The 25,281-nt window shown below is 31.7% G+C and overlaps 1 protein-coding gene and 1 pseudogene across 1 annotated transcript; both read right to left on the reverse strand.

Moving 5' to 3' along the window:
* Window positions 1-592: 592 nt before the first annotated feature.
* LOC139491330 (degenerin unc-8-like) lies at window positions 593-22,694 on the reverse strand. Its single transcript, XM_071278955.1, has 9 exons — window positions 22,533-22,694; window positions 13,531-13,622; window positions 13,062-13,225; window positions 11,183-11,248; window positions 7,928-8,030; window positions 5,996-6,059; window positions 5,249-5,359; window positions 4,016-4,091; window positions 593-1,701 (listed from the first exon to the last, which is right to left on the reverse strand). Exons 1-9 carry the CDS (start codon window positions 22,655-22,657, stop codon window positions 1,456-1,458), a joined length of 1,047 nt encoding a protein of 348 aa, XP_071135056.1. The 5' UTR covers window positions 22,658-22,694; the 3' UTR covers window positions 593-1,455.
* On the reverse strand, window positions 20,064-21,478 carry LOC139492455 (uncharacterized; annotated as a pseudogene).
* Window positions 22,695-25,281: the final 2,587 nt, after the last annotated feature.

The following is a 25,281-nucleotide window of genomic DNA, read 5'->3' on the forward strand; positions in this document are numbered from 1 at the left end:
TGTATTTATGATAGGGCGGTATTTTTGAGGTAATTGATTAAGGAAGAAGAACATAGCATAAGGAGTTGATTTAATACCAGTGGGATTTGCTGATTGTTTAAGTTCGTAGGCCAACGGATAGTTGCGAACTTCTCATTCATTTTGTCCCTGATGGAGAGTTGTCTCATTTGTAACTTTACTACATATTATTATGTTTTATCCCGACAATAATCGCGTCTATCTCTTGTGTATAGGAAGAATATTTTGACTGTTTTATTTATTGTGTCTGTTTAGTTAACGCATCAATGTAAATATAACGGAATTTGATGAGACTGTCGTCAAAGTGAGAGGGTTAACTAGCGCTATAAAACCAGGTTTAATCCACCATTTTCTATATTTGAAAATGTCTGTACCAAATCAGAAATATGACAGTTCTTGTCCATTCGTTTTTGATGCGTTTTGTTATTTGAATTTGCCATGTGATTATGGACTTTCCGAATTGATTTTCCTCTAAGTTCAGTATTTTTGTGATTTTACTTTTTTCTTTACACTTGTATTGTAAATATACGTGAACCATACAAATTAAAACTTGAGCGTGCAGTTTATTAAACAGATAATTTACATCAATAGAAATGATTACGTAAATATTTATGCCTTAAAGGTTTCAGTCTTAAACAAAACATGTATTGCATGATTCATACAAGCATCTGTACAATACATTACAGTTTTTCCCGAGGAAAAATCATCCGCCTTTTTGACCAGAAGGCATCGCTAAAAACGATCAACTCTGGATATGACGTTTTTCGTAAATGCAAAGAGTAAATGTATTTCACGTGTGTAAACAATAACAACTTAAAGATTTTTTCTTCTTATTTTACTATATGAAGCAGTTCATTTGAAATGATGAGAACAACAATAAGATAACGACACAGAAATAAAAAAGGTAAAAAAACTTGAATCTTCTTAATCTTTTTAAATACAATGAGTAATTGTAATTAACAAACATGCGTCAGCAAGGATAGCATAATGTTTGGTTTCTAATTTTTTAAATATGAAACAGTCTAATGTGATAAATTGTAGAAATGGTGTGAACAACAATACGACAACAACACAGCATACAAAATTGTCAAAATACGTTTGTCAACATCATAACAGGGAGACTCATGTATACAATGACATGCAAGCTGTCTATATTTAAAAATGATATACGTGTAACGACATATGTATACTGCACACAAATTTTAATTTTAACAAGATTTAATTATGCGAAAAACTCAAATTTTTCGAACTTATTTCAGGCGTTGATTTTCTCCTATATGTATAGTCAAGACCATTAAAAAATATACTATATACACTTTAAACACGCATGTTCACGGCTTACTACTATATAAATACTTTTACACAGATTAATAATATATGCATTCTATCAGTCAATGGTAGATCCTTGGTTTTTTCCCCTAGACGAATTAGTCGTTTTTATAGACCACTCTCCATTTCGTCGATGATTGACATATCAATATGAACAGACTGTGTGATATTTTGGTCAGTGGTTTCTCCAATTTCATTTGAGCTCACACCAGTTTGGTTCTCTATTGCTCTGTTACGTTTCGTCATACTTTTTAGGAGAAAGAAACACAGTTCTAGCAATTCGCCAAAGCTAATGGCGGACATTCCTATCCATAGACCAAGAAGTCCTCCGATATTCGATAGAAAGTTCTCAAACTGAAATTAATAAACAGTTCAGTAAGGAAACAACAATTAATGAAAATGAGTGGATCATAATCCAAATGCAAGTAAAATATTAAAATCTGCAATAAAAATTTTGAAGAAAAAAAATATTCAAAAAGGAAGTTATGTTGAAACGTATTCCCAATATAGCGATAACATATATTTTTTTTTTATATTTATTCACTTTTGATGACTGTTGTACCCAGATTTTGACTATATTTTTTATTTTGTCTGTTTAGTTCACGCATCATTGTAAATATAACGGAATTGATGAGACTGTCAACAAAGTGAAAGGTTTGGGGCTATAAAACCATGTTTAATCCACTATTTTTTTCATTTGTAAATGCCTGTACCAAGTCAGGAATATGACAGTTCTTGTCCATTCTTTTTGGTTTGTTTTGTCATTTGATTTTGCCATATGTTTATGGACTTTCCGATTGGATTTTCCTCTGAGCTCAGTATTTTTGTGTTTTTACTTTTTGCTGAGGTTAAAAAAGTTTGAATTTGGATAGAATATCCAATTATGAATACAAATAATCACGTGATCAATGTTGTCCGAATACCTTAATAATCATTTAATGTGTATTCCAGCTACATTTTCAAAAGCGCAAAAAATAAATAGCATGACGGTGTAAATAAATAGCTTTGTGTATCAAAAATACTTAAATATATAAAAATTCCAAATATGGCTATTTAAACTTTTTTATTCACTCACTTAAATACAGATTTTGAATATATACAGGCATCCATTCATTTGTTTGCATTGTATGCAAGATACGTATAACAAAGTCACAATCATTGTAGTAAACATAATATATTAGATAGCAAATATGGCATTTTGTCATTAATCATCACGGTTAAACACCTAAACAAACAACAAATGAAATAACACACAATTCAAAATGTAATGTCGCCACAATACTGTCTTAAAAAATTAAAATAACACCTTGTGAATTGTGTGTGTCTGAAGCGTTTACGTACATTTATTTTAACCAAGGACGATTAAAACAATCAAAAATGTTTAGGCTAAGGATGTTTGAACGATGAAGTTAATCGACAAGTTGTTTGAATTCCTATGGGCACCAATTACTTTAATAGCAGACTTGTTCCTTTACTGTTAGGAATCACAGTTTATGGTGAAGCTTAGTAAAAAACTAATAAGCATTCCATTTTTCACTATCAGATATATTGATGATGTTATGTCGCTCAATAACTCATATTTTAGTGCCAAATTTCGTGAATGATGAAAAATTAAACTAATACTAAAATACGTGATATTATGGCTTAAACTAAATCTGCATACAAGACGTTATAAATATATAGTTGAAATTTGTGTAGCATGTTTATTACTGAAATCCATACAAATAAGTACCCAACGAAGTACCCTACGAAGTATAATGCTGAAACAATATTACAATCCATACATTGTTATCAATCCCCTTCCAACATGGGGTCATTAAAACGGGTTATCACATCCTAATTTTTACAGTAATGTTGTTTAAAAAACACTTTAACTGCGAGAGGATTCATGTAACCTTATTGATCAATTGAATATATTATTCTTTATGGATACCATATATAACTCTATCAACATGATCAATATAGTTTTATCGGTATTGATATAAATTTTGTTTTTGATAATTAAAAACATACATTTAATATATATTGACTTACATTTATCAAAAGCTGTTGTCCAACATCCTGTCGATGTCATGTACTTATATTTTGGCCTTACACTTGGTCATTCTTTTCTGATACTTTTTATGACGTATTTACACAAAATCCATGTAATGTGTACTGGTTGGTACCCACGTTTTGGAGAATATTATTTATTTATAAGTCGTAATTGGCTTTGAACTAGTTTTCAGTAAAGGTGAATACTCAAAGATATGTACACTGTATCTTTTATCTATAATTTGAAGTTTTTTTTTTTGTGGTTCATGTCGTTCGCTTGAGTAGAGACATTTCAAACTGATAATTACAGTTTATATACCTATAATTGTTTAAATTCACGTCATTTGACTTATTGACAACCATCTCATCGTTTGCATTAGTACTTTATCGACAGTTATCACTAGCCTGTCAACTCTGAGATTGAGAGCTCGAAACCCGAGCAAATCGTACTTAACAAGGATCGCATGTAGGTGGATGTTTTTTTTTCAAGCAACTCTTTCAATCTAAACGCTGTTACACCCAAAGTCTCTGAACTGATGTGTACTCACCTACAAACAAACCAACACACGAACGAACCGTTCAAAAATGACACAATAACATAAAATCTGTTAGTCCTATTTGATAAATACAATACCGTGAAAGATAATACTTCTTCTGTAACTTCCTCGTATAATGACGAAAAATATATGTTGACTTGCAACAAACTGTCACTACAAAACAAAAAGCTTTAATTTTGCATATAATATCGAAAAAGACACGCGGGGGCTGAGACGATCATAAATGCAAATTTACATACAAATTTTGCTAAGCAACAATAAAAAGGAAACGTTATGAGAAAACTAAATACATAGTTTAGATTTGATGAATTGTTTTACTCTTTTTTATCAGATTATTTTCACCAACAGCAGTTTAAAAAAAAGTGTTTGATCTTCGCTCAAGGTATAATAAACAATGTGCAAAGTTTCATTGAAAAACGATAAAATGAAAAAAAAAATAAGTAGCCAGCTTAGGAGCTATACCACTAAAATCGGCCGAAAAGAAAAACCAATTTCATCTTAGGTCAATTGTCTGAAGGGGTTTTAAACTACTCGTGTTTATTATCTAACATCTGCATTTCATAGGGAAGACATTACAGATACTGATATATCTTTGTTGGCTTCTGCGTCTGTTTTCAAGATAGAAAACATTGTTATACAAAAGTTTAAACACATTTCTTACCTACTTTCCTTCGTCTATGCATAACAAAAGTATGACACTTTTTTCTCAATTATCATGATTATGTACTTAAAAAACTTACTAAAAGTAAGTCTTCAATTAAAATGCAATAAAACTTCAAAAATTTAATAAATTATTGTTCCTTTTAAATCAATTTAACAGGGTGTCTGCAGTGTGTATGCTCGTTCCAGATGCAGGTTACAATATTCAGTTACATGTATTTGTTTAAAAAAATAAATAAGAAAGAGTATATACGATGAGTATGGATAAACCAGAGTTAACGGAAAACCGTTTCAAAACAATGGCAACAATAAAAAATTCAAAAGAGAATAAAAGGTAAAAGAAAAAAAAAAGAAAAAAAAAGCACTATATAAAAAAATTAAAGTCTGAGCAATATGAACCCCACCAAAAAATTCATGGATGATATAAGATACTGCGGAAGGATAAGCAAACCCTAATCCACATATGGCAAAATTCATTCCTTCCTTCATAGGAAGTAAGTGTTCTATTAGATATGATATTTAAAACCTTACATGTCCTGCATGTAATAGTATTGCTTTGCTATTTTTTTGCTGATAACATGTGCGTTTCAGTAAAAGAAGCGAAAATAACATGAAGAACGTTTTTGGTGATATAACGAAATATACGTTACCTTGTATTTGAAGGTGAGAGTCCTTTTCTTTTCAATATTTTGTCAAGTAAATCTTCATAGTTTTTAGCTGGCCACCTACTAGTATGAATTGATTTGATGTACTGTTTTTCACTACAGTAAGAAAAATACATGAAATAGGATAAAATTGAAACAACAAAAGATAAGTAAAAATATCAGCAACACGTAAAACATTTCGGAAAGACATCATATGTTCGTCAGCCTAATGCCCTGCACATCAATATGGATTTTACCAACTCATCAAGTGATATACTATATTTCTCCACTGGAAATAATAAAATCTTCAAATTTACATAGTCGAGAGTGGAAGAATATCGATCAATACAAAATTTGATTGTAGACTTTGTTTCTCTAATTATTTGTTGACAATAAGTAGACAAACTGAATCGTTTGTTTAATGATCTGTTAAAACATTGTGTAAAAGTTGACCATTTATATATGACCGATCAGGTATGATCAACCTTTTACTCGAAGTAACAATCACAAAATCAGGCGAAAACAAGAACATATGAAGAATCAAATACTAACCAATTATCAACTAAATAGATATATAAAAAAAACCACATGTTGATTAAAAAAAAAGTATAAATCTGCTTAAAATAGAATAAAAGTGAATACATATTATTATAACATGTTAATCCAACAAGATGCATTAGTTGTTGATGAAAGCAGATTAAACAAGGATAAATAAAATAATACCTTTCAATTAAACATGCATCTCTTATTTACCTGCACGGATTGTTGCATTTACATCCAGTCACGTTTCCACGAACATACAGTATGCAGTAGTGTTCTACAAAAAAGCTATGTCTTTTTCATTTTAGGAGAAGCTAATATATACATAATGATTCTTATAGCTACTCTGGTCTTTCAATTTTAAGCTCAGCTGTATCATTTTTCAAACATCTCATGTAAATTAATTATCAAGCACAAATGTGCATAGAACATGATGTAGAAAGAGAAATGTAACACCTTGCCGAAATGAAGAAAACCAAAAAAAAAAACAGTGAATCACAAAAACCATACCAATCACAAAGCCAACATTAATTTTTCCAACTTCGAAAAAAACATAAATTATTTAGACCTTAACCATGTGATTTTGTGATTAATTGTCCCTTTGGCAAACATACCGCATCTTCTAAATGTTTTTGCGAAAGCAAATTTACAGATCTAACATTGTTGGGTTACGATATATATATATAAGTGTCCATAAATAGCAGCATATGACATACAAATCTATAGGAGTGTGGATTAATCAGTACAGAGATTAATTCAATTACACAAATAAAATTATAAAAATATATATATTTGTCACAATACAATGGAAGTTAAATTGCATGTTCTGTTAATTCAAATAAGTTAATGGTTCTGCACACTTTATTCCTTTCGATTCGTTTAACAGCTTCATTGAACATATTATATTAAGGAACGTCTTCGATATCACAATTATCAACGAATGAACTATGTCTGACATTAGATAGCGTAACTACCACTTTTCTGCTACCATTTTCAAACTAATTAAGAAAACTTTGCAATATCAATGCGAACATCAAGTGTTTTGTATCATTTATCAAGTATACAAAAGAAAAAAAAACATAAAATGTTTAAGAGCACTAACCACTACCCCCTGAAAAAAACATGACATAGAAATAACGGTAAAGACTAGACATTAAACTCTAAACTACCTTAGATCAACATTACCTAAAGCAGCTTCGACATTTGTTCTTATAACAAAATAAGTAATTTTTATTGGAAATGTAAAGACCAAATCAGTCATACGAATCATGCCTGTTCCAAATCACTATATAACTAGATTCTGGGTGTGTAAAACCTTGAGCACAAATAGTTCACTAGCAGCTGCCTAAAGACATGAAAGACGAAACAAAACAAAGTCATGAAAAGGCAACATGTGAAAACATACAAAAAAGAAACAAATATAGCAATATGTTTACGCGTTTTTAAATAACAAATATGATTGACAAGGAAAGTTACAGGCTACATGAAAGGACATCCTATTTCAATATGAACTGAGATTTTTTATTTGCCTATAAACGAAAGTTTGAGGAGGAAAGATAAATTCCATATTTTTCAAGACACTGGGTGAAGTAAGGTATCTTTTTCCTAGAATCATGTCCCATTTACTGAACAAAAAACCTCAGGTAATATATTTATTATTCTGTTGCATTTGAATGTTTGCGAGCATGATACTTAACATAACAGTCTTCAATAAAACAAAGTTTTTAAATAACCATGCCAATTATTATCATTTTTAATGTCCTCAAAAACTGTATTAACAATTAGTTTGTATAGGCTCTGAGATCGTGACCAGATGACCTAAGGTTAAAATTTGAATTAACCAATGAAATCGTTTGTTAAAATTTATAACCAGGTGGAATTATAAACATGACATGACAATGTAGAAGTTTGTGATTCTATTTAATGAAATCTTGACATCGTTAAGTTGACTGGGTAACTAAATTGATAGCGTCTAGATAGAACTTGGCCTTTGAAGAAACATGACACTGACTTTTCAAAAGACGGAACTGGATACTGAACCTCTTCCCTTGACAACAGTTCCAGGTTGAAGCACGACACACATTTACTAATTGGAGTGAGTTTTTTGACTGATGATATATACAACAAAAAAATGTTTTATCATACCATGGATCATACAGAAGGGTACACCAGTATTGTCATTAACATCGGTCCAAAAACACGGGCATTCTTTCTTTACATTCCTTTCGATACAGTCTTCGAAACAAGCCTACATAAAAGATTTGTACCTCATATCATTAAGATTAAACAATTCTTTTTTGAACACTTTTAATGGATTTCTTGGGTATATTTAATTTTTCTATTATTTTGTCGTCATCCATCACGTAAAATTAAGTACTTTTTATTGGAATAGTATACAGATATGTTATCTTTGTATAAAAAAAACCCACATGAGTTAAAATAAAGGAAATCACATAATATCACACTTGGATCCGTCGTACAAAGGGACAAGTGTCTGCTGTTGTGTATGATAACAAACATCAAACTTCAACTTCACATTTCAAAGATCAAAACTTATGATGAAAACGTTTACAATTTTTAATTGATAAATTGGACATGTGTATATGATCGATTAATTGATTGTAGCATGCTTAATGTTCAGTTTTAATTTTTCAATGCATTTTAAGACTAGAACAATTTGATAATCGTATATAAGTTATAAGTTGACGTGAATAAGATGAAAGAGAGACATTTCTTACTGCTACTGGTAAATAAAAGTATCTAAGAAAGGGCTAGAAATGTTTGCATTGCAACTGACAACCTATTAGTAATAGTGTTACTACAGGAGTGACCATAAGTCTATACCACTACTTCATCTTCAGGGTATGTTATACATGAAAAACATTGAAGCACACTATTCAATGACACATTGTAAAGATCAAACAATATATATATTCTGGTGATTACAGTAATTCTTCCTCACAAACTTCCTTGACACGTTCATCGTTCATGTTGAAAATTAACTGTTCTTATCAAATGCAAAAAAAATCTTTCAATGTAGTAAAACTAGTATCTGGCATTTGAATCTAGAAAACGCAAAAAAAAGTACTATTCATATCGAAATAATTTTTATAACTAATTTTTTTTAATGTATATGTCGTGTACAAGTTGCGATTTTGTACAGGTTATAACATGTACAAAAATATTGTACATGTTATAACTTGTATAATGCAAAAATACAAGTTATAACATGTACAAAAGTACCTCATACATGTTATAACCTGTACAAAATATTGCTTAAAACTGGTTTTAACTTGTACAAAATTTAAGGTAAAACTTAATGAAGTAAAATATACATTTAAATTCACCAATGCATAAAGAACAACAATAAATAGGCAAGGACGTGTCTTTTTCTTCAGAGGACAATGATCACAAAGTTTCAGAAATATATGTTTCATGACTTATGTTGGCAAAATGTGTTTTCATGTACTTGTATTTTTATGTAGTCCATCATGTCTTAAATAAGTGACACTATTTACTAAAAGCTTGCATTTTCTCAATGACAATTACATTAAATACTAGTAACTATATTCTTCCAAAAATTTTAAGAACGATGCCTAAAAATTTTGGGTAATACTTCTCCCTCTCGTTTTAAAGCATGCAAAGACTAAAACAATGTCTTATATGCTTACTCTGTAAAAGCAAGAGAGAGCTGAAATAGTTTTCACTGGACCACGCTTCATTATTAATATCTTTGGATCTACTATTCAACATTTTTGGCCTTCAGCATGACTTATGTAAATTTATAATTATTTTTTTTATATAAACTATAAGATCATTGCATGAGGCGGATGTCATTTTGATGTTTTAAATATATATTCTCTACTTTGAAAGCATGCATTTGTGTTCTTTGGATGTCGTCTGCTCCATGGTCTGGTTGTTGTCTTTTAGACACATACCCCATTTCCATTCCCAATAATTTTTGTATAGACATCTGTCCTGGCTATCCTCTTATGTCTTTTAGTGTGAACTAGAATGAAAGTATTTTACTATTGCCCTCAAAGTGGACACTCACAATTATAATTCATCAAATAAAGATATGTCCATAGATAGTCATAAGAGGATCATAAGACATGTCCTAAGATATATCTTATGACAAGTCTTAGGAATGCTTCGTAATACCGACCCCGGACATTAACTGTATCAAAAAAGGACAAAATACACTAACATGAAGGAATAATAAAAACGTTATGAAAATATTATTGAGGTCAACAACATCTGTTGCGATAATAGAAACATATCCTTATTTTCCGATTTTGTACAAGTTAAAACCATTTTTAAGCAATATTTTGTACAGGTTATAACATGTACGAGGTACTTTTGTACATGTTATAACTTGTATTTTTGCATTATACAAGTTATAACATGTACAATATTTTTGTACATGTTATAACCTGTACAAAATCGCAACTTGTACACGACATATATATAACTTTTATAAAATATGTTTAATGAAAAATCGTAGATATATAGAACCACACGTATTATTGAAATCAAACTTCATCTTCTGTTTCTTTTTATATACTATTTAATTAACGTATATATCACGGTAAGTATATTGTCATATGTTGCTTCCAATTCTGTTCTAGCAATATAACATTTTAGGGGGTGCGTACTTGATTATAAAAGATAATGTAAATAGTTATCAAAGGTACCAGTATTATAATACATCAGACGCGCGTTTCGTCTACCTAAGACTCATCAGTGACGCTCAGATCAAAACACGCGCATCGCATGCATGGATTATATATATATATATTTATAAGAGATATTTGTATGAATAGATAATTTGTTATACTTACCTGTGATGAATTTTCAACTGAATTGATATCATACATATTAAAACAGACAATTACAAAATTTAAGGGGGTACTAACGATTTTTCTAGCAATGACATGATTGCGGTGTGACTAATTAGCCCTTTTTCGGTTCGATTATTCTTTGGAATAATGTTTATTTATATGTTGAGTTTTTTGCTGCAAAAAAAGTACGTAAGGTCATGTATCTTATCTAAAATACAGCAGTCCATTACAAAGTCATTTTTATCATGGCGTGTAGACAAATGAATATCCAAAGTGTAAACATCTAATCTTGCTGACAACAATAAATTATTTTGTTTTCACATCTTTTTACTTTTAATTGAGAATATCGGTTTTAAATGATATATGGCACGGTTTATTTTTAATTCACATGACCGCCTTTATGGATGCTATTGGAGCTTAACATGTCCGTTCAAAATAGAAATATTCTACGCAATAAAAATGTTCAGCTCTTTTGTTTTTTGAGCAATGTATTCATATATCCTTCAGGACAGTAAACATGTATATGTGCAAACAAAATATTATTACACAAATAACTTACATTAATGCTACTGAATTTGTTACTTGTATCACACAGTGTTATACCAGGCATTCTTTCTATTCTTTTCTTTTAAAACATAATTAGAAGTTAGAATTATAACATGACGGTTCTGAAATGACAATCCTTTTAATTTTGAATTTTTGCACTCTTATCCTTTGTATGCGTTTGTCTGCCATTCTTCGAGATTAAGGTCTCCATTGTCTTATGGCAATATTGTAATAGCTTGTTTTTTCTTAGATTTTGGCAAATTAACTATTACACCTCCCCCTACACACCAAAAGTTGGAAGCATGCAAGTATGCAATAATATCATAAGTACAAATGTGAAACACAAACCGAATTATCATTACAATAAGGAGAGACACATATAGCAATATACCATCTTCACTTGCATATGAGATAAACGTCCATTCGTTATTCAAGAGCTTGACGTTGTTTATCATCTGAATTATATGTGATGATATTCTTTTATTTTTCTTTGTATATTATTAACCTTAACTGTTCAGACCTTTTTTGGTAATATCCTTTGGCATGGCTCTGTATTTATACATTCCGTTATTGTGTTTTTGTGTTACTATAATTGTGTGTATCCCTGTATTTGTATTTTTGCTTAAGTGCTTAGTCCATATGACTTTTGTTTTCTTTATTGTCAAAGTTGTTTGTTTTTATATTGATTTCATTGTTTTCAGCATAATATAATTTTAAGCAACGGTCATACAAGTAAGAGGTTTAGCTAGCTATAACACCTGGTTAAATCCATTACTTTCTACCTAAGGAAATGCTTTTACCAAGTCCGTTGTTTCGATTCGTTTGAGGTGTTTGAGCTATTGAGTTTGCCATTTGAAAAGGGACTCTCCGTTTCGATTTTTACTTGGAGTTCATTATGTTTATTTTACTCATCATATCATAATATTTCTTATGACCAGTTTGTTTCGCACAGATCAATAATGATACGAATATTAAAAAAAAAATAATTGCAAAACGCGGAAATGATAACCAAATAATATGAATAATAATAAAAAGAAGTCTCGGCATCAGCCTCATCGTCGTCACTAAAATTAAATTGTTGTAATATAATTTATCGCCATTTTTTTACGTGAATATCAAGAGAGAGTAAATAAATTGGGTCTGGAAAGGTTACTGCTGTTGTCATTTTGTTACGACCTCCGGGTTGTAAAAAGCTTGTTATTTTGAAACAGGGAATCGAACATCCTTATTAAGTGGTTTGTTGACTATGAATTTAATTCGCTGCCTTTAAGAATAAAAGAAATAGAAACGTTTATTATTAGTTAAAGTAGTTACTTATTGACAGACTTCGAAGACAATGTGAATTCCTGATTACTCCACCTCAGCTACCCCCCCCCTTTATTGAGCAAACATCATCATAAAATTACTATGGTAAAAAAAAGTGACGTTTCGTTTCTAAAATGACGTTATTGTGTGTACAAAAAAGTGAAAATATTTGCAGTAGGGTTATGAGGAAGAACGACATATATCGAAAAAAAAATGCTTAACAATTATAATATCACCATAACGAAGGTTTTGACCGATATAACAATTGTGCACGAACGATAGAGTTTACGCGGTCTTCTGGTTTTTAAATTAACCGAGTGTGTCATAATCCCTATCTTTACCATTCTAGTGAAAGACGAGTTTTGCATTCACAGCCGGAAATGTTTACCCTGTCGATGCACTAATAGCTTCTCATGCAATTCATTCAGTTTTCTTTTACTCGGGTAAAAAATTTGTAAACTACAACTTTCGCCTAATATTCTTTCGTAGATTAGATGGAGGTAGGTGGTGTTAACTGCAAAAAAAAGACGTGTACATGACACCACTTAATCGTTTATTTGTGCTTCCTGTACTTAAAAAAAACTTACCTGAGATAATGAAACATCTGTTCTAAATCCAGTAGCCACAGAAAATCCATTATTTTCCAAAACAGGCTCCGAATCATGTTCGTGAATGGATAGCCTTATACCAGCTTCTGAAGTTATGTATGGGACATAATCACTCTGATTTACGTTGATTAGCAACTGTAATGCTGTACATATATAAAGAAAATATATCAGAGGCTCTTGATAATAACTCGACCCAATATGTATTGACATTTAAATTCAATTATTGATATAACAATAATTTAGTCAATTGCAAAAATTATAGAAATTAAGATGAAAGCAATTGTTAAGATCTTCTTAATAGTGCTTGTCCGTACAATTGTAAGCTCTCGGATTCAAGTTAACATAATTTAGTTTAAAAAAAACGATCAAGAATTGATTAGTTAATCATGATTAGAAAATGTAATACAAATTTGCCTTGGATACAAAATATAACAGAAACTTTATTTACCAAAGAGTGGCCCTGCACGTGTTGTGATGATTGGTTTTGATGGGAATCTGTAACACTGACCATAGTATTTGTCAAGAAATGGTACAAACATACTGAAGTGAAATAAGTATATTTCAATGAAATGAAACTTGAGGTAACTTAAGGTAACCTTACGTCGTACCTACAATCTTCTTCCCTTTCATGAATGTTACCTACCGAATTAGACTATTGACCGGTTTTGTTATCACATAAGCAACACGACGGATGCCACATGTGGAGTAGGATCTGCTTACCCTTCCGGAGCACCTGAGATCACCCCTAGATTTTGGTGGGGTTCGTGCTGCTTATTCCTTTAGTTTTCTATGTTGTGTCATGTGTACGAATTTTTTTCTGTTTGTCTTTTTCATTTTTAGCCATGGCGTTGTCAGTTAGTTTTCGATTTATGAGTTTGACTGTCCCTCTGGTATCTTTTGTTCCTCTTTTATGAGCAATCACATATTAGCTAATATTTCAAGGCATTCGCAAAAATCGCACATCATTGGGTTGTAGTACTGGCAAATTGTTATTTGAAATAGCGAAGTTTTGAACGATAACATTTTACAGTAGGTTATCCTGATCAATCTAGTTTTAATCAATTGCAAGACGAATTACTGTAAAGAATAGTATTCATTATCTCAGACACAAACAGACGTACAAGTGTAAACAATTATAGCATTTCTCCAAACAAAGAAAAACAAAAACGAAGAAAGACAAAAAAGACAAAAGACAAACAACATACTGTGGTATAAAGACAGTAAGTATTAATTGAATTATTTCTTAACGAAATTTTATAACTTTATTTTGCACTAGGAATTAAAATAAAGGAAGCAGACTCACAGTGTAGTTATACCGGGATTAATTACATACTAATTTGGTATACTAATTTATTCAAGTTCAGACTGATGATTATGTTAACATGTAAACAATACAAACAATTAAGCAATTTTATGTTTACAAAGAGTTCGTTTGCTTGATGCACCCTTTGGAATGTTATATCTAACATTGCCATTGAAGCGGGAGGTTTGGCATGCCACAAAACAAGGTTCAACCCGCCATTTTTTCTTTTACAAAAAGGTCCTGTACCAAGTCAGGAATATGTCCATTGTTATATTATAGTTCGTTTCTGTGTGTGTTACATTTTAACGTTGTTTCCTCTTATATTTGAGTGTGAATTCACATTATTATAAGACGTGTCACGGTACCTTTATATCCCAAAATTCATGTATTTAGTTTTGATGTTATATTTGTTATTCTCATCGGATTTGTCTAATGCTTAATTCGTTTCTTTGTGTGTTACATTTTAATGTTGTGTCGTTGTTCTCTTATATTTAATGCGTTTCCCTCAGTTTTAGTTTGTAACCCGGATTTGTTTTTTTTCTATCGATTTATGAGTTTTGAACAGCGTATACTACTGTAGCCTTTATTTGAGAAATCTCAACGTTTTCCCAATATTTTGATCAAGTAGTTCAAAATAATACATTGTAAACATAAATAATAAACTCATCTTAGAATCCAGGATTGAAATTTCATATTGACGCCAGAGACGCGTCTAGTCTACAAAATACTCATCAGTTTGATGCTCGAATAACCCATTGAAACATGATACAATAAACTACTTTGCCATAATATATATTAATCATTACAATTTGATAAACACTCATGACCTTTGTACTTTGAAAACGACATATTCATTCTGCTTTACTTTCAGATTCAATATTTGTTCTCGAAGATTTGAAACAACAAAAAATATAAGAGGCTTGTGTCTGTGGACATCTTCTTCATTGACCACTGTCTGACATTTAGGACTAGAATATACATTTAAAGTCTCTTGTTTGTTGATCTTGTATTGCTATTTGTTTCTTATTACAGTTTTTCCTCTTTCTACTATAGTTTTTGTCCCAACGAACATAAATGGTAAACATTATCATTCAAGACGCCAATAAGTCACTTGGCTTTATGGGCATTTAACAAAATACGGCTTTCAAATCTACATTGACACTTGTACTATTAAATTATATACTTTAGCGTAATGTATGTTCAGAACAGTTCATGTTTTGGATTTCATATCGCATCGTGCGTTGAGTTATATCCCAATATTGACAACGCCCCTGTCCCTATCCAATATACCCTCAATTTTCCAGTGGCAGTCCAAATTTCCCCGACAGTCCCCCCGGATAGCCTCTATTATTACAAAACCTACCTATTGAATTTATTGTTGAATTTTTCTTGTCATGAATATGTATGAAATTTTTGCCACTGGACGTAAAGCAACCAACAATCAATGAATCAAATACATTTTGTTCAAAAACTATTTGTAAAATAACGATTTTAGGACAAGCAGGTTCATGTCGACTTGATTATGCCAACAAACTGACACCACACATTACATGTTTGCATTCCCAGACCACATCTCAATAAAATAAGTGCTCATAAAGATGTTTCTCAAAATTTGTGATTTTATATCAAAACCTTTTTTCAAAAGTAATTTGTTTTCTATTTTCGGGATTTTGTTTTACAAATTAACTATATTCGCCTAATATATATTTAAAGTTCAGTAGCTGTTCGACCTCAATTTGTTATATTTTAAGACAAATTACATGATCGAAATTGATAGATAATGATTCAAAGGTGTTTATACTTTCTGAAAGTCACTAAAACTTCTGTGGTTTCATGATATGTCGTCAATTCAGAATTCTGACATCTAGGTGATAACATACACTCAGCATGCATGGCTCAATCAACAACAGTTATATATTTTTTTCTATTTGCTAATATTTACAAAAATTAAATAATTAGGCATATCATAATATTATCCATGACATATGCACAAAATGTTTATGCATTCTTCTCATACTTCTACGGGTTTTTTTTTTCGTTTACAAAAGCGTTGATTGACAGGCGGACAGACATAAAAACAAACATACAAACGTGAGGTAAGACAATATATATCCGAAATTCTAGTACAATCAGTGTATGTATATACATTTGTATGTACTAGCAAAACAGTCAATAAAATTTCCATTAACAGCTTTATGAACATTCAGCTTTCAGCTAGCTTTCAGTCTCAGATAACTGCAAGTACTCTCAGATCTGATCCTAGTGTCTTTTTGTTGTCGGTATGTGCAAGTAGCCGGCCACGTCCACTTGTATTTTTGTCCATTTGATGAGTTAAGTCTGCTTCAACAGATTTTTATAGTTCTTTCTTATGTTGTACTGTTATACCACGGTCCCAGTTTAGGGGGAGGGTTGGGATCCCGCTAACATGTTTAACCCAGCCACATAATTAATGTATGTGCCTGTCCTAAGTCAGGAGCCTGTAAATCAGTGGTTGTCGTTTGTTTATGTGTTACATATTTGTTTGTCGTTCATATTTTTATACAAATAAGGCCGTTAGTTTTCTCGTTTGAATTGTTTTACATTGTCATATCGGGGCCTTTTATAGCTAACTATGCGGTATGGACTTTGCTCATTGTTGAAGGTAGTACGGTGATCTATAGTTCTTAATGTCTGTGTCATTTTGGTCTCTTGTGGATAGTTGTCTCATTGGCAATCATAACACATCTTCTTGTTTGTATTCAAATTAAAGACTATGTAAGACTTCAGAACAAGCAAAATAGTATAAACTGTTGCTTAAAATTATATTTATTTATTCATAAATACAATATATCTTTTATTTTTAACAGGAGCTAAAAGAAAAGCCACAAAAGACAAGTTCAATATGCAGGTGTACAATTTGGAAGTGGCGCTGGTTCTTTAGAATGTCTACAACCTTTCATGAAAATTTTGATTTTGAAGTAAGATTTTCATACAGAATTACAGTTATTCCATATTCAATTCTAATATTTAGCATATAAACAATACATTACATTCAATATTAAGGGAATACAATATAGAAAAGATATCTGGATATTTAAATAAATTATTTTTTTGTGACAAAATAGAAACAAGTTGTTTATTTAAATCAATATTTCAGTCCAACAGTTTGCTTTGATAAACAACATATTTTCTTTCGTTTTGGAGTATTTTAAATACATAAAAACAACTCATTTAATGAGATCTCTGTGTTTCTCGGAAGTTAATTTATATTATTATCATCATTGCTAAAACAATGCGTAAACTTCGATAAGCTAGTATATGCCTATAGTATACTACTAGGTGTATCGTATAATAAAAAACAAAAACAGAAAAGGGGGGGGGGGTTCAGGTGGTACCGTTTGTGTAAACAATAACAGTCTTTTGAAAATTCCAACAAAAGAATTTAACTGAGTGCACTTTTGTTATGTCTTCATTTGTTCATATTTATTCATATGCTATTCCTTTTTTTTATCATTCAAATGTTAAAAAGTAAAACCCGCGATGAAACAAGAAACTAATAGGAGAGATTACATTTTGAAATATAATTCATATAAAACTTACCATTATAAGCTGCTTTGACTATATCCTCTTTGACATTGAAATAATGTATCTGAATAGATTCTGAATACACATTTGATGTAATTCAAAGTTTGAAACAACAGAATCACTAATAACTTTATCCATTTTGAAACACTAAACACATGTTAAGGTATTCACGGACACTATGAGAAGAAAATATGAGTAGTCCTTGCGCACGCAAAAATCATGATACGCATACCCTGTGTCTTATTATTGATGTAGCAATACATGTTGTTTACCTTGAGCTGTACTTTCTTTTTGTCTATTTGTTTTAAGTTGCGCAACTGTTTTTAGTGACGAACATGTAGGATATATTTTAATGTAAAGAAAGTTTATTCACAAACCAATTTTCATACTTGATGAAAATAAATCTTTGCTTGTTTTTACTTTTGTTTTACCTTTTTTCGAGGTGTTAAACAATGTTTTAAATAAGATATAAGCCTAAAATATTTTACAGAATGGACATTTATCGTTTAATATTCCTTACAGGAATGTGCAAGAAGTTTATATATGAATGCAAGATTAATTTTTTTTTCAGAAGGATGGCAGAGCAAAAAAAGATTTAAGTCACTAAAAGACATTCCAAGTGATTTTGAATAAGACAAATGATTGACTTGTTCAATGTGTTCTTAAATAAATCAAATAGTTGATGTAAAATGGTGATTTATTCTTATCTCTTAAACCAGTTATTGATGATTCTAATGCAGTTTGTATGTAACATTTTTTTTTCATTGGCTAAAAGTTGCCGTCAAATCCACAGTTGACCAGGCGTAACTAAGGAGGGACAACCATTTTGAACTGTTTGATTCAACCAATGTTCGATATCTACTATATAATCCAAAATAAAACAACACCTACCTCGAATTCGCCGTTTTAAAGTTATTTTATCCGAATTTGAAGCGAACAGGTAACGTAATAACCTCCAGTTTGTACGTTTTTATTTGTATGACGTCTTTGCGCCAAAATCATTCATGAAGTTTCGCGGATTTTTTTTATTTGTCAAATTTGGACATTTTTTTAAGTTTTATCGTATTATTTCTTTTTGAAATGCATTAGAATCGGAATAACAGTACTGTAGTTGAAGAGTTGCCACCGTCAAATCTACAATTGACGGTGGCAACTCTTCAACTACAGTACTGTTATTCCTTAATTCTTGACTTAAGATGTAACCTTATTAGAAGTGTTACGTTTTAGTTTAAAAAGAGAAATTACATGGAAAAATCTGAATTTGGGACAAGTTTTATTCAAGGTAACATTTACTTCCACACGGTACCATAGCTTTTTTTGGGTCATGGGTCGTTCCGATGAGGCCTTGTGCGACTTCTGGCGCGGAGAGAATTAAGGTTAAGGTAAGGGGTCGTTCAGATGTGTCTACGTTTTTTTTAAAGCTCTAGATCTCCAATATCGTAACATGACTGAAGTAAATCATATAACCAGATAATATAAATAATATTAGTTACATAGTCATTTACTGACCGGGTACGGAATTTAATCTGGTCAGTAGGTTTGATACCTGGTGAGGCGAAGCCGAGTCAGGTATCAAACCTACTGACTAGGGTAAATTCCGAACCCGGTCAGTAAATGACTATGTAACGAATTTACCCCATCGATTCCATGTTTGAAACGACAAAAACCTAACGAGACCAAATGCCAAATGATGCACAAGTTTGAGACAACTTGCCAAGTAATGCACATGTTTGAGACGACAAATGCCTAGAAATAGACAACAAACAACAAATGATGCACATGTTTGTGACAACAAATACCAAGTGATGCACATGTTTGAGACGACAAACACCAAATGATGCGTATGTAAGACTACTGGCTTTGCCTTTGTCTTTGTTAAATACTACAAAATTTAATATAAGTGTAAACAAAAATTTATTTCAACAATAACAACAACATGAACAACTAATATCACAGTCGCAGTAAATTTTGACAAATTAATATGACATTGAATGTTAATAAAAGATCATAAATGTCATTTTGAAACATTAACATGATTAAAATTGAAGTTAATTGTTCCAATTGTACATCCTGAAAATGCCGGCAAGATTGGTTTATTCTGAACATTATCTCAGTTTGTAATGCATTTGATTGAAAGTCAGCAAAGAGGTCAGAAATATTTAAACCCTGCAACTCTGAAATGGCGACTGAACGACAAGCTGAAGGTCCATCCCCACATTATTCAATCATTGGCACAATACTTGTACTTTCATTTACTGTTTCATGGGGCGGCAAAGCAAGTAAACTTGGATTTTCAGGTGCCGGCAATGCTAGAACAGCAGAATTTTGGGTGGCTAGACCTTTTCCCATTCCATGACCCATTGCAATTTTCTCTTCAGTGTCAGTTCTCTGATAAACATTGAGAGACTGAACCGATTTATGTCCGGTCACTGCCATTATTTGAGATGGATTAAACATACTTTTTGTCAATATTGTTGCTCCAGTGGCACGAATGGAATGGTTTGTGTAAATTTGTGAAAGTTTAGCCCCCTCACTCAACTTCGTCATGAATTTTGCCACTGCTGGTGGACGTTTCGTCCCCGAGGGTATCACCAGCCCAGTAGTCAGCACTTCGGTGTTGACATGAATATCAATTATATGGTCATTTTTATAAATTTTCTGTTTACAAAACTGAATTTTTCGAAAAAAACTAAGGATTTTCTTACCCCAGGAGTAGATTACCTTAGCCGTATTTGGCACAACTTTTTGGAATTTTGAATACTCAATGCTCTTCAACTTTGTATTTATTTGGCTTTTTAACTATTTTGATCTGAGCGTCACTGATGAGTCTTATGTAGACGAAACGCGCGTCTGGCGTATAAAATTATAATCCTGGTACTTTTGATAACTATTGCCAATGTTTTTTCTCCTAATCGAGAATTACAATACCAAATTGTATCGTCATCATTGAATGATTCCTTCGGACTCTGCCATGAAGGATGAAGTTTGCTGATTTATGTTTCATAAGATTTGACAGGACAATAGGGTGATCCAGGGAACTCGGGCATAACACCTGATGTTGATTCTCTGTCATTACCTCTATGATTTTTTGTGAGTTCATCTTTACACTTTGCGACATACTCAAGTCCAGTCTTTGGATCATTCAAAACTTCAAATGTAGATTTTGTCATTCCATGCATATTTTCCTGTGATCTTCCACAAAAATATAGCCTGATATCAAACTGCACTTTGTTCTGTAGTGCTTCTGGTGCGTCAGGGATCATTATAATAGATTCATATAATTTCTTACGATCTGTTTCATTTATAACTGGATGGTGGTCAACACTGCCTTTCCCTATCCGGTTCAATTCAGCAAGAGCGGCTTTAAAACACTCATTAGCATCAGAAAATTCTGTGTCCTTTATTATATCTATATTGCGGCTGTAACCCCACGAAGGTGTCTGTTTAAGACATGTCTGGTGATTTCAAACGATGTAGCTTTGTAGTGTTTACCGTCTTGTTTAGGAGCGTTCATGTAAAAGTGTCCTAACACTTCGTTTAGTTTTCTTAAGTCAAATTCCTCAAACTTTTCGTCATCATCTGTTGCTTTTAAATCTGCCTTAAGTAGTCTTTCTGCTTTTTGATTACTTTAGATTGTTTCTTTAGAATTAATCAGCATTTTCTTTTTTGTTTTCAATCTCGTCTGCTGTTAGGGACGCGAACCGTTTCGTCGCCATTTTGAAATTGACTGTTGAGAAAAGAACGACAACTCTATCGTTGACAGGGTATTTCTAAAACAGTAACCGGGTATAAAAATACATTATCTTTGTCAGGGTATTTCTAAAACATTAACCGGGTATAGGAAATACATGGTATTCATGTGGTGCTAATAAAGGACAGGGATTGGTTGATTTCTTAAGAGGTGGGGTAAACTAAGGTCCTTGCTGGTGACATCTTTCATTTTTTTTTCAAAACAAAAAACACGAATAAGTAACAAAATTCTGAACTGCTATTGCTAATTATATAAATTTTCAAAAGTAAGCAAATTATCAAAATATCCTGCATGTTGAGTTTAACATCAGTTTATAGTAAAACAGTTGACTTCTTTTGTAATAGATAATTTTGGAAGTTATCAGTTTTGCCATTCACTCGTAATAAAATGATCATACAAATGTTGGTATTAAACGTGTTTCTTGTCGTTTTGAGTAGTAATGCAATTTACCGTGTGAAACTGCTTATTTTAATAAGTTAATCTTGTTATTTTTGATTGTTGATAGATCTATAATAAAACGACTTTTGGTAGTGTCTTTTTTAAAATGACGTGACAACTAGAAGGGTTATATGAAGAGTTATGTATTAAAAGTGAACCTATTAATTACCGATACCATACGCGTATATTCATATGGTCCGACCATACGCGTATGTTCGAACAATATGAATATATACCAATATGGTCATGACCATACGCGTTTAGTCCCAATACTCATATGGTCTGGAACATATGCAAATACTAATCAAAATGTTGTTCAATCATTAGGATTACAAATTTGTAAAGTATATAGACTATACATAAGCCATTCATAGGCTAGAAAAATAAAAAAAACCTTTCATTACACTGACGTCCCTCAAACTTGCAGTGGATAACAAATTCAGAAAAATCTGCAGACAGGTTTTTGATTAACGTATCTGCTCCATCACCGTACGTTCTTACGTAATCTATTGTCATCATCCTGACTGTCTCGATTCTTCTCAATAGGCTCCAGATATCTAAATCATCTGCTGATAAACATAAATTCATTATAATAGTAAAAGGTATATATATATATAATATACATAAATTTACATTATGGCCTTTGCCCAAATCTTTGTGTAAATTATGGTTTGCTTTTGTATTTATAGCGCGAAACTACCATATTTTTTTGGTCGAGAGATAACACAAAACTGGCTTAACAGTATTCAGGGTACTTTTTTTTTACTGCAAACATTATCTGTTAGTTCTGCACGTCTGTCATTTATCGTATAGCTTCTTATTAAAGATGGTAAGGTCAGGTCTCGTTTAATATTTGTTTTATAAGATATAGTATATATATTTCATAGATTACAAAACCGAATTATCAATGAAACAGAAATCCAGTTTATTTACAATTTTTTGACAATTAAGCGATATAAGAATATAATTTAAATATTCATTCATGTCATCACTGGTGGTATAGTGGTATCATGCATAGACTGAAGACTCTACTGATTTACGATGAAAATACACACTAGTTCGAACCCTTCATATGTAAATCGGTTTTTTTTTTAGAGGAGAAGGATCGTTAGCTAAAAGTTTAAAGTTTTATAATATAAGGCCGTGTTCACATTGACCTAAACTCGGTATTGTGTTAGTGTTATTCACACATAAACTAAACATAAATACGTTCCCATTGATAAAACTCAATGTTTACATGTAGTTTAAATCACGTTTTGTCTACATGCAGTCGATAGTCGATGTAGGCCTTGTGTAGGTTAAGTGTACACAAAACTATGCATTCAGAAATTTAATTTTCCCATGTATATTTAAAAAAGAAACGATTTGTATATGAAATTGATACTTATAGCACTTATTGATAAAGTTCTTTACAGAAATATTTGTCTAAACTTGATATATTAATTCGTTATAAAACACTTTACGTAGCCTTATTAACCCCTTTATCAGGACTAATCCATCATCATTGCCGAACACATAATTCATTTGAAAAGGTCTTCCCGAATCGACTGGACGTACACACAGCCATAAATATTTGCCAATGGTCTTTACTCAAACAACGATTCACTCATAAATGCATTACTGAAAAATGGTGAGGAAAAAATACCATTTGAAACAAACAGAAAAGATAGAAATGTAGTGATCCTTAACATCGCAATTCTTTTTCTTCGTCTGTAAGCACGCTTTGGCAGCCTACGTTTTTAATGCGTAATCGAGACATCTTTAAACTACTGCAAACCATCCAAAATGACATACTTAAAGGAGCAACCACTTTACTTAAAAAAGGGGGTTTTGGGGAGGGGTTCTGAGTTAGGATTTTTTCTCGCGCGAAAGTTTAAATTTAGTTTTTTTTTCCGAAGGTATCAATTCAATATTTAACACTATAATGTATGGGGAAACTTTGGATTCAGAATATTTGTTCATTCTAATCATCTGTATGACTCGATTTTTTTTAATCAAATTGTGGAAAAATCTACCCCCCCCTTTTTTTTTTTAAGTCAAATGGTCGTTCCCTTACTGCTAGAAAAGTTGTTCGAAATATTGATTTCGGTTTTACGTAATGAACATTTAAATGACATATGGTTTACAAGTGTGAACACATCTTATGTACTGGTAGCTAAACAAGGTGTATAGATGTGAACAAATTTAATGTGAAACTAGTGTACATTACATTAAACCAAATGTAAACATGTTAACTGCGCACGGCGTTTAGTGTGAACACGGCCTAAGTTGTCCTAAGTTAGCATTGTGGTCAGTGGATACTTAGTAAGTTATCTACAGTTAGAACAATAACAAGCCGTCACACAAATGGGTTATAATTAATTTCATAGAATAAAATTGAGAATGGAAATGACGAATTTGTCAAAAAGACAACAACCCGGCCATACAGCAGACAACAGCCGAAGGCCACCAACGTGTCTTCAATGCAGCGAGAAGCTCCCGCACCCGGAGAAGTCCTTTAGCTGGCCACTAAACAAAGTCAGGAGCCTCTGCCCTTTGTTAGTCTTGTATTATTTTTAATTTTAGTTTCTTGTGTACAATTTGGAGTTTAGTATGGCGTTCATTATCACTGAACTAGTATATACAAATGTATATTTGTTTAAGGGCCAGCTTAAGGACGCATCCGGGTGCGGGAATTTTTCGCTGCATTGACGACCTGTTGGTGACCTTCTGCTGTTGTCTGTTCTTCTATGGTCGGGTTGTTGTCTCTTTGACACGTTCCCCATTTCCATTCTCAATTTTATATGTTATTAGTTCAGTGATAATGGACGTCATGCTAACCTCCGAATTTTACACAAAAAACTAAAATTAATTTAAAATCATATAAGACTAACAAAGGCCAGAGGCTCCTGACTTAGGACAGGTGAAAAATAATACAATGCATGTGACCCATCAAAATGTCATTTCCAAAATTTAAGAAAATTTTTATAACAATTTGAGACCCATACAAATAATGCCAATGTTAAATATAAGATAAAATTCCAAAAATTATGAAACTTTACACAAATAACGACTGGCATAGGTACAGTTGCCGTTTAGCTCAGGACATTTCAAAATGACTGCCGTTATCATGGAATCATAAACAAATTGAAAAAAAATAGTCC

This window comes from Mytilus edulis, chromosome 10 (genome assembly GCF_963676685.1).
Source record: "Mytilus edulis chromosome 10, xbMytEdul2.2, whole genome shotgun sequence".
Lineage (NCBI taxonomy): Eukaryota > Metazoa > Mollusca > Bivalvia > Mytilida > Mytilidae > Mytilus > Mytilus edulis.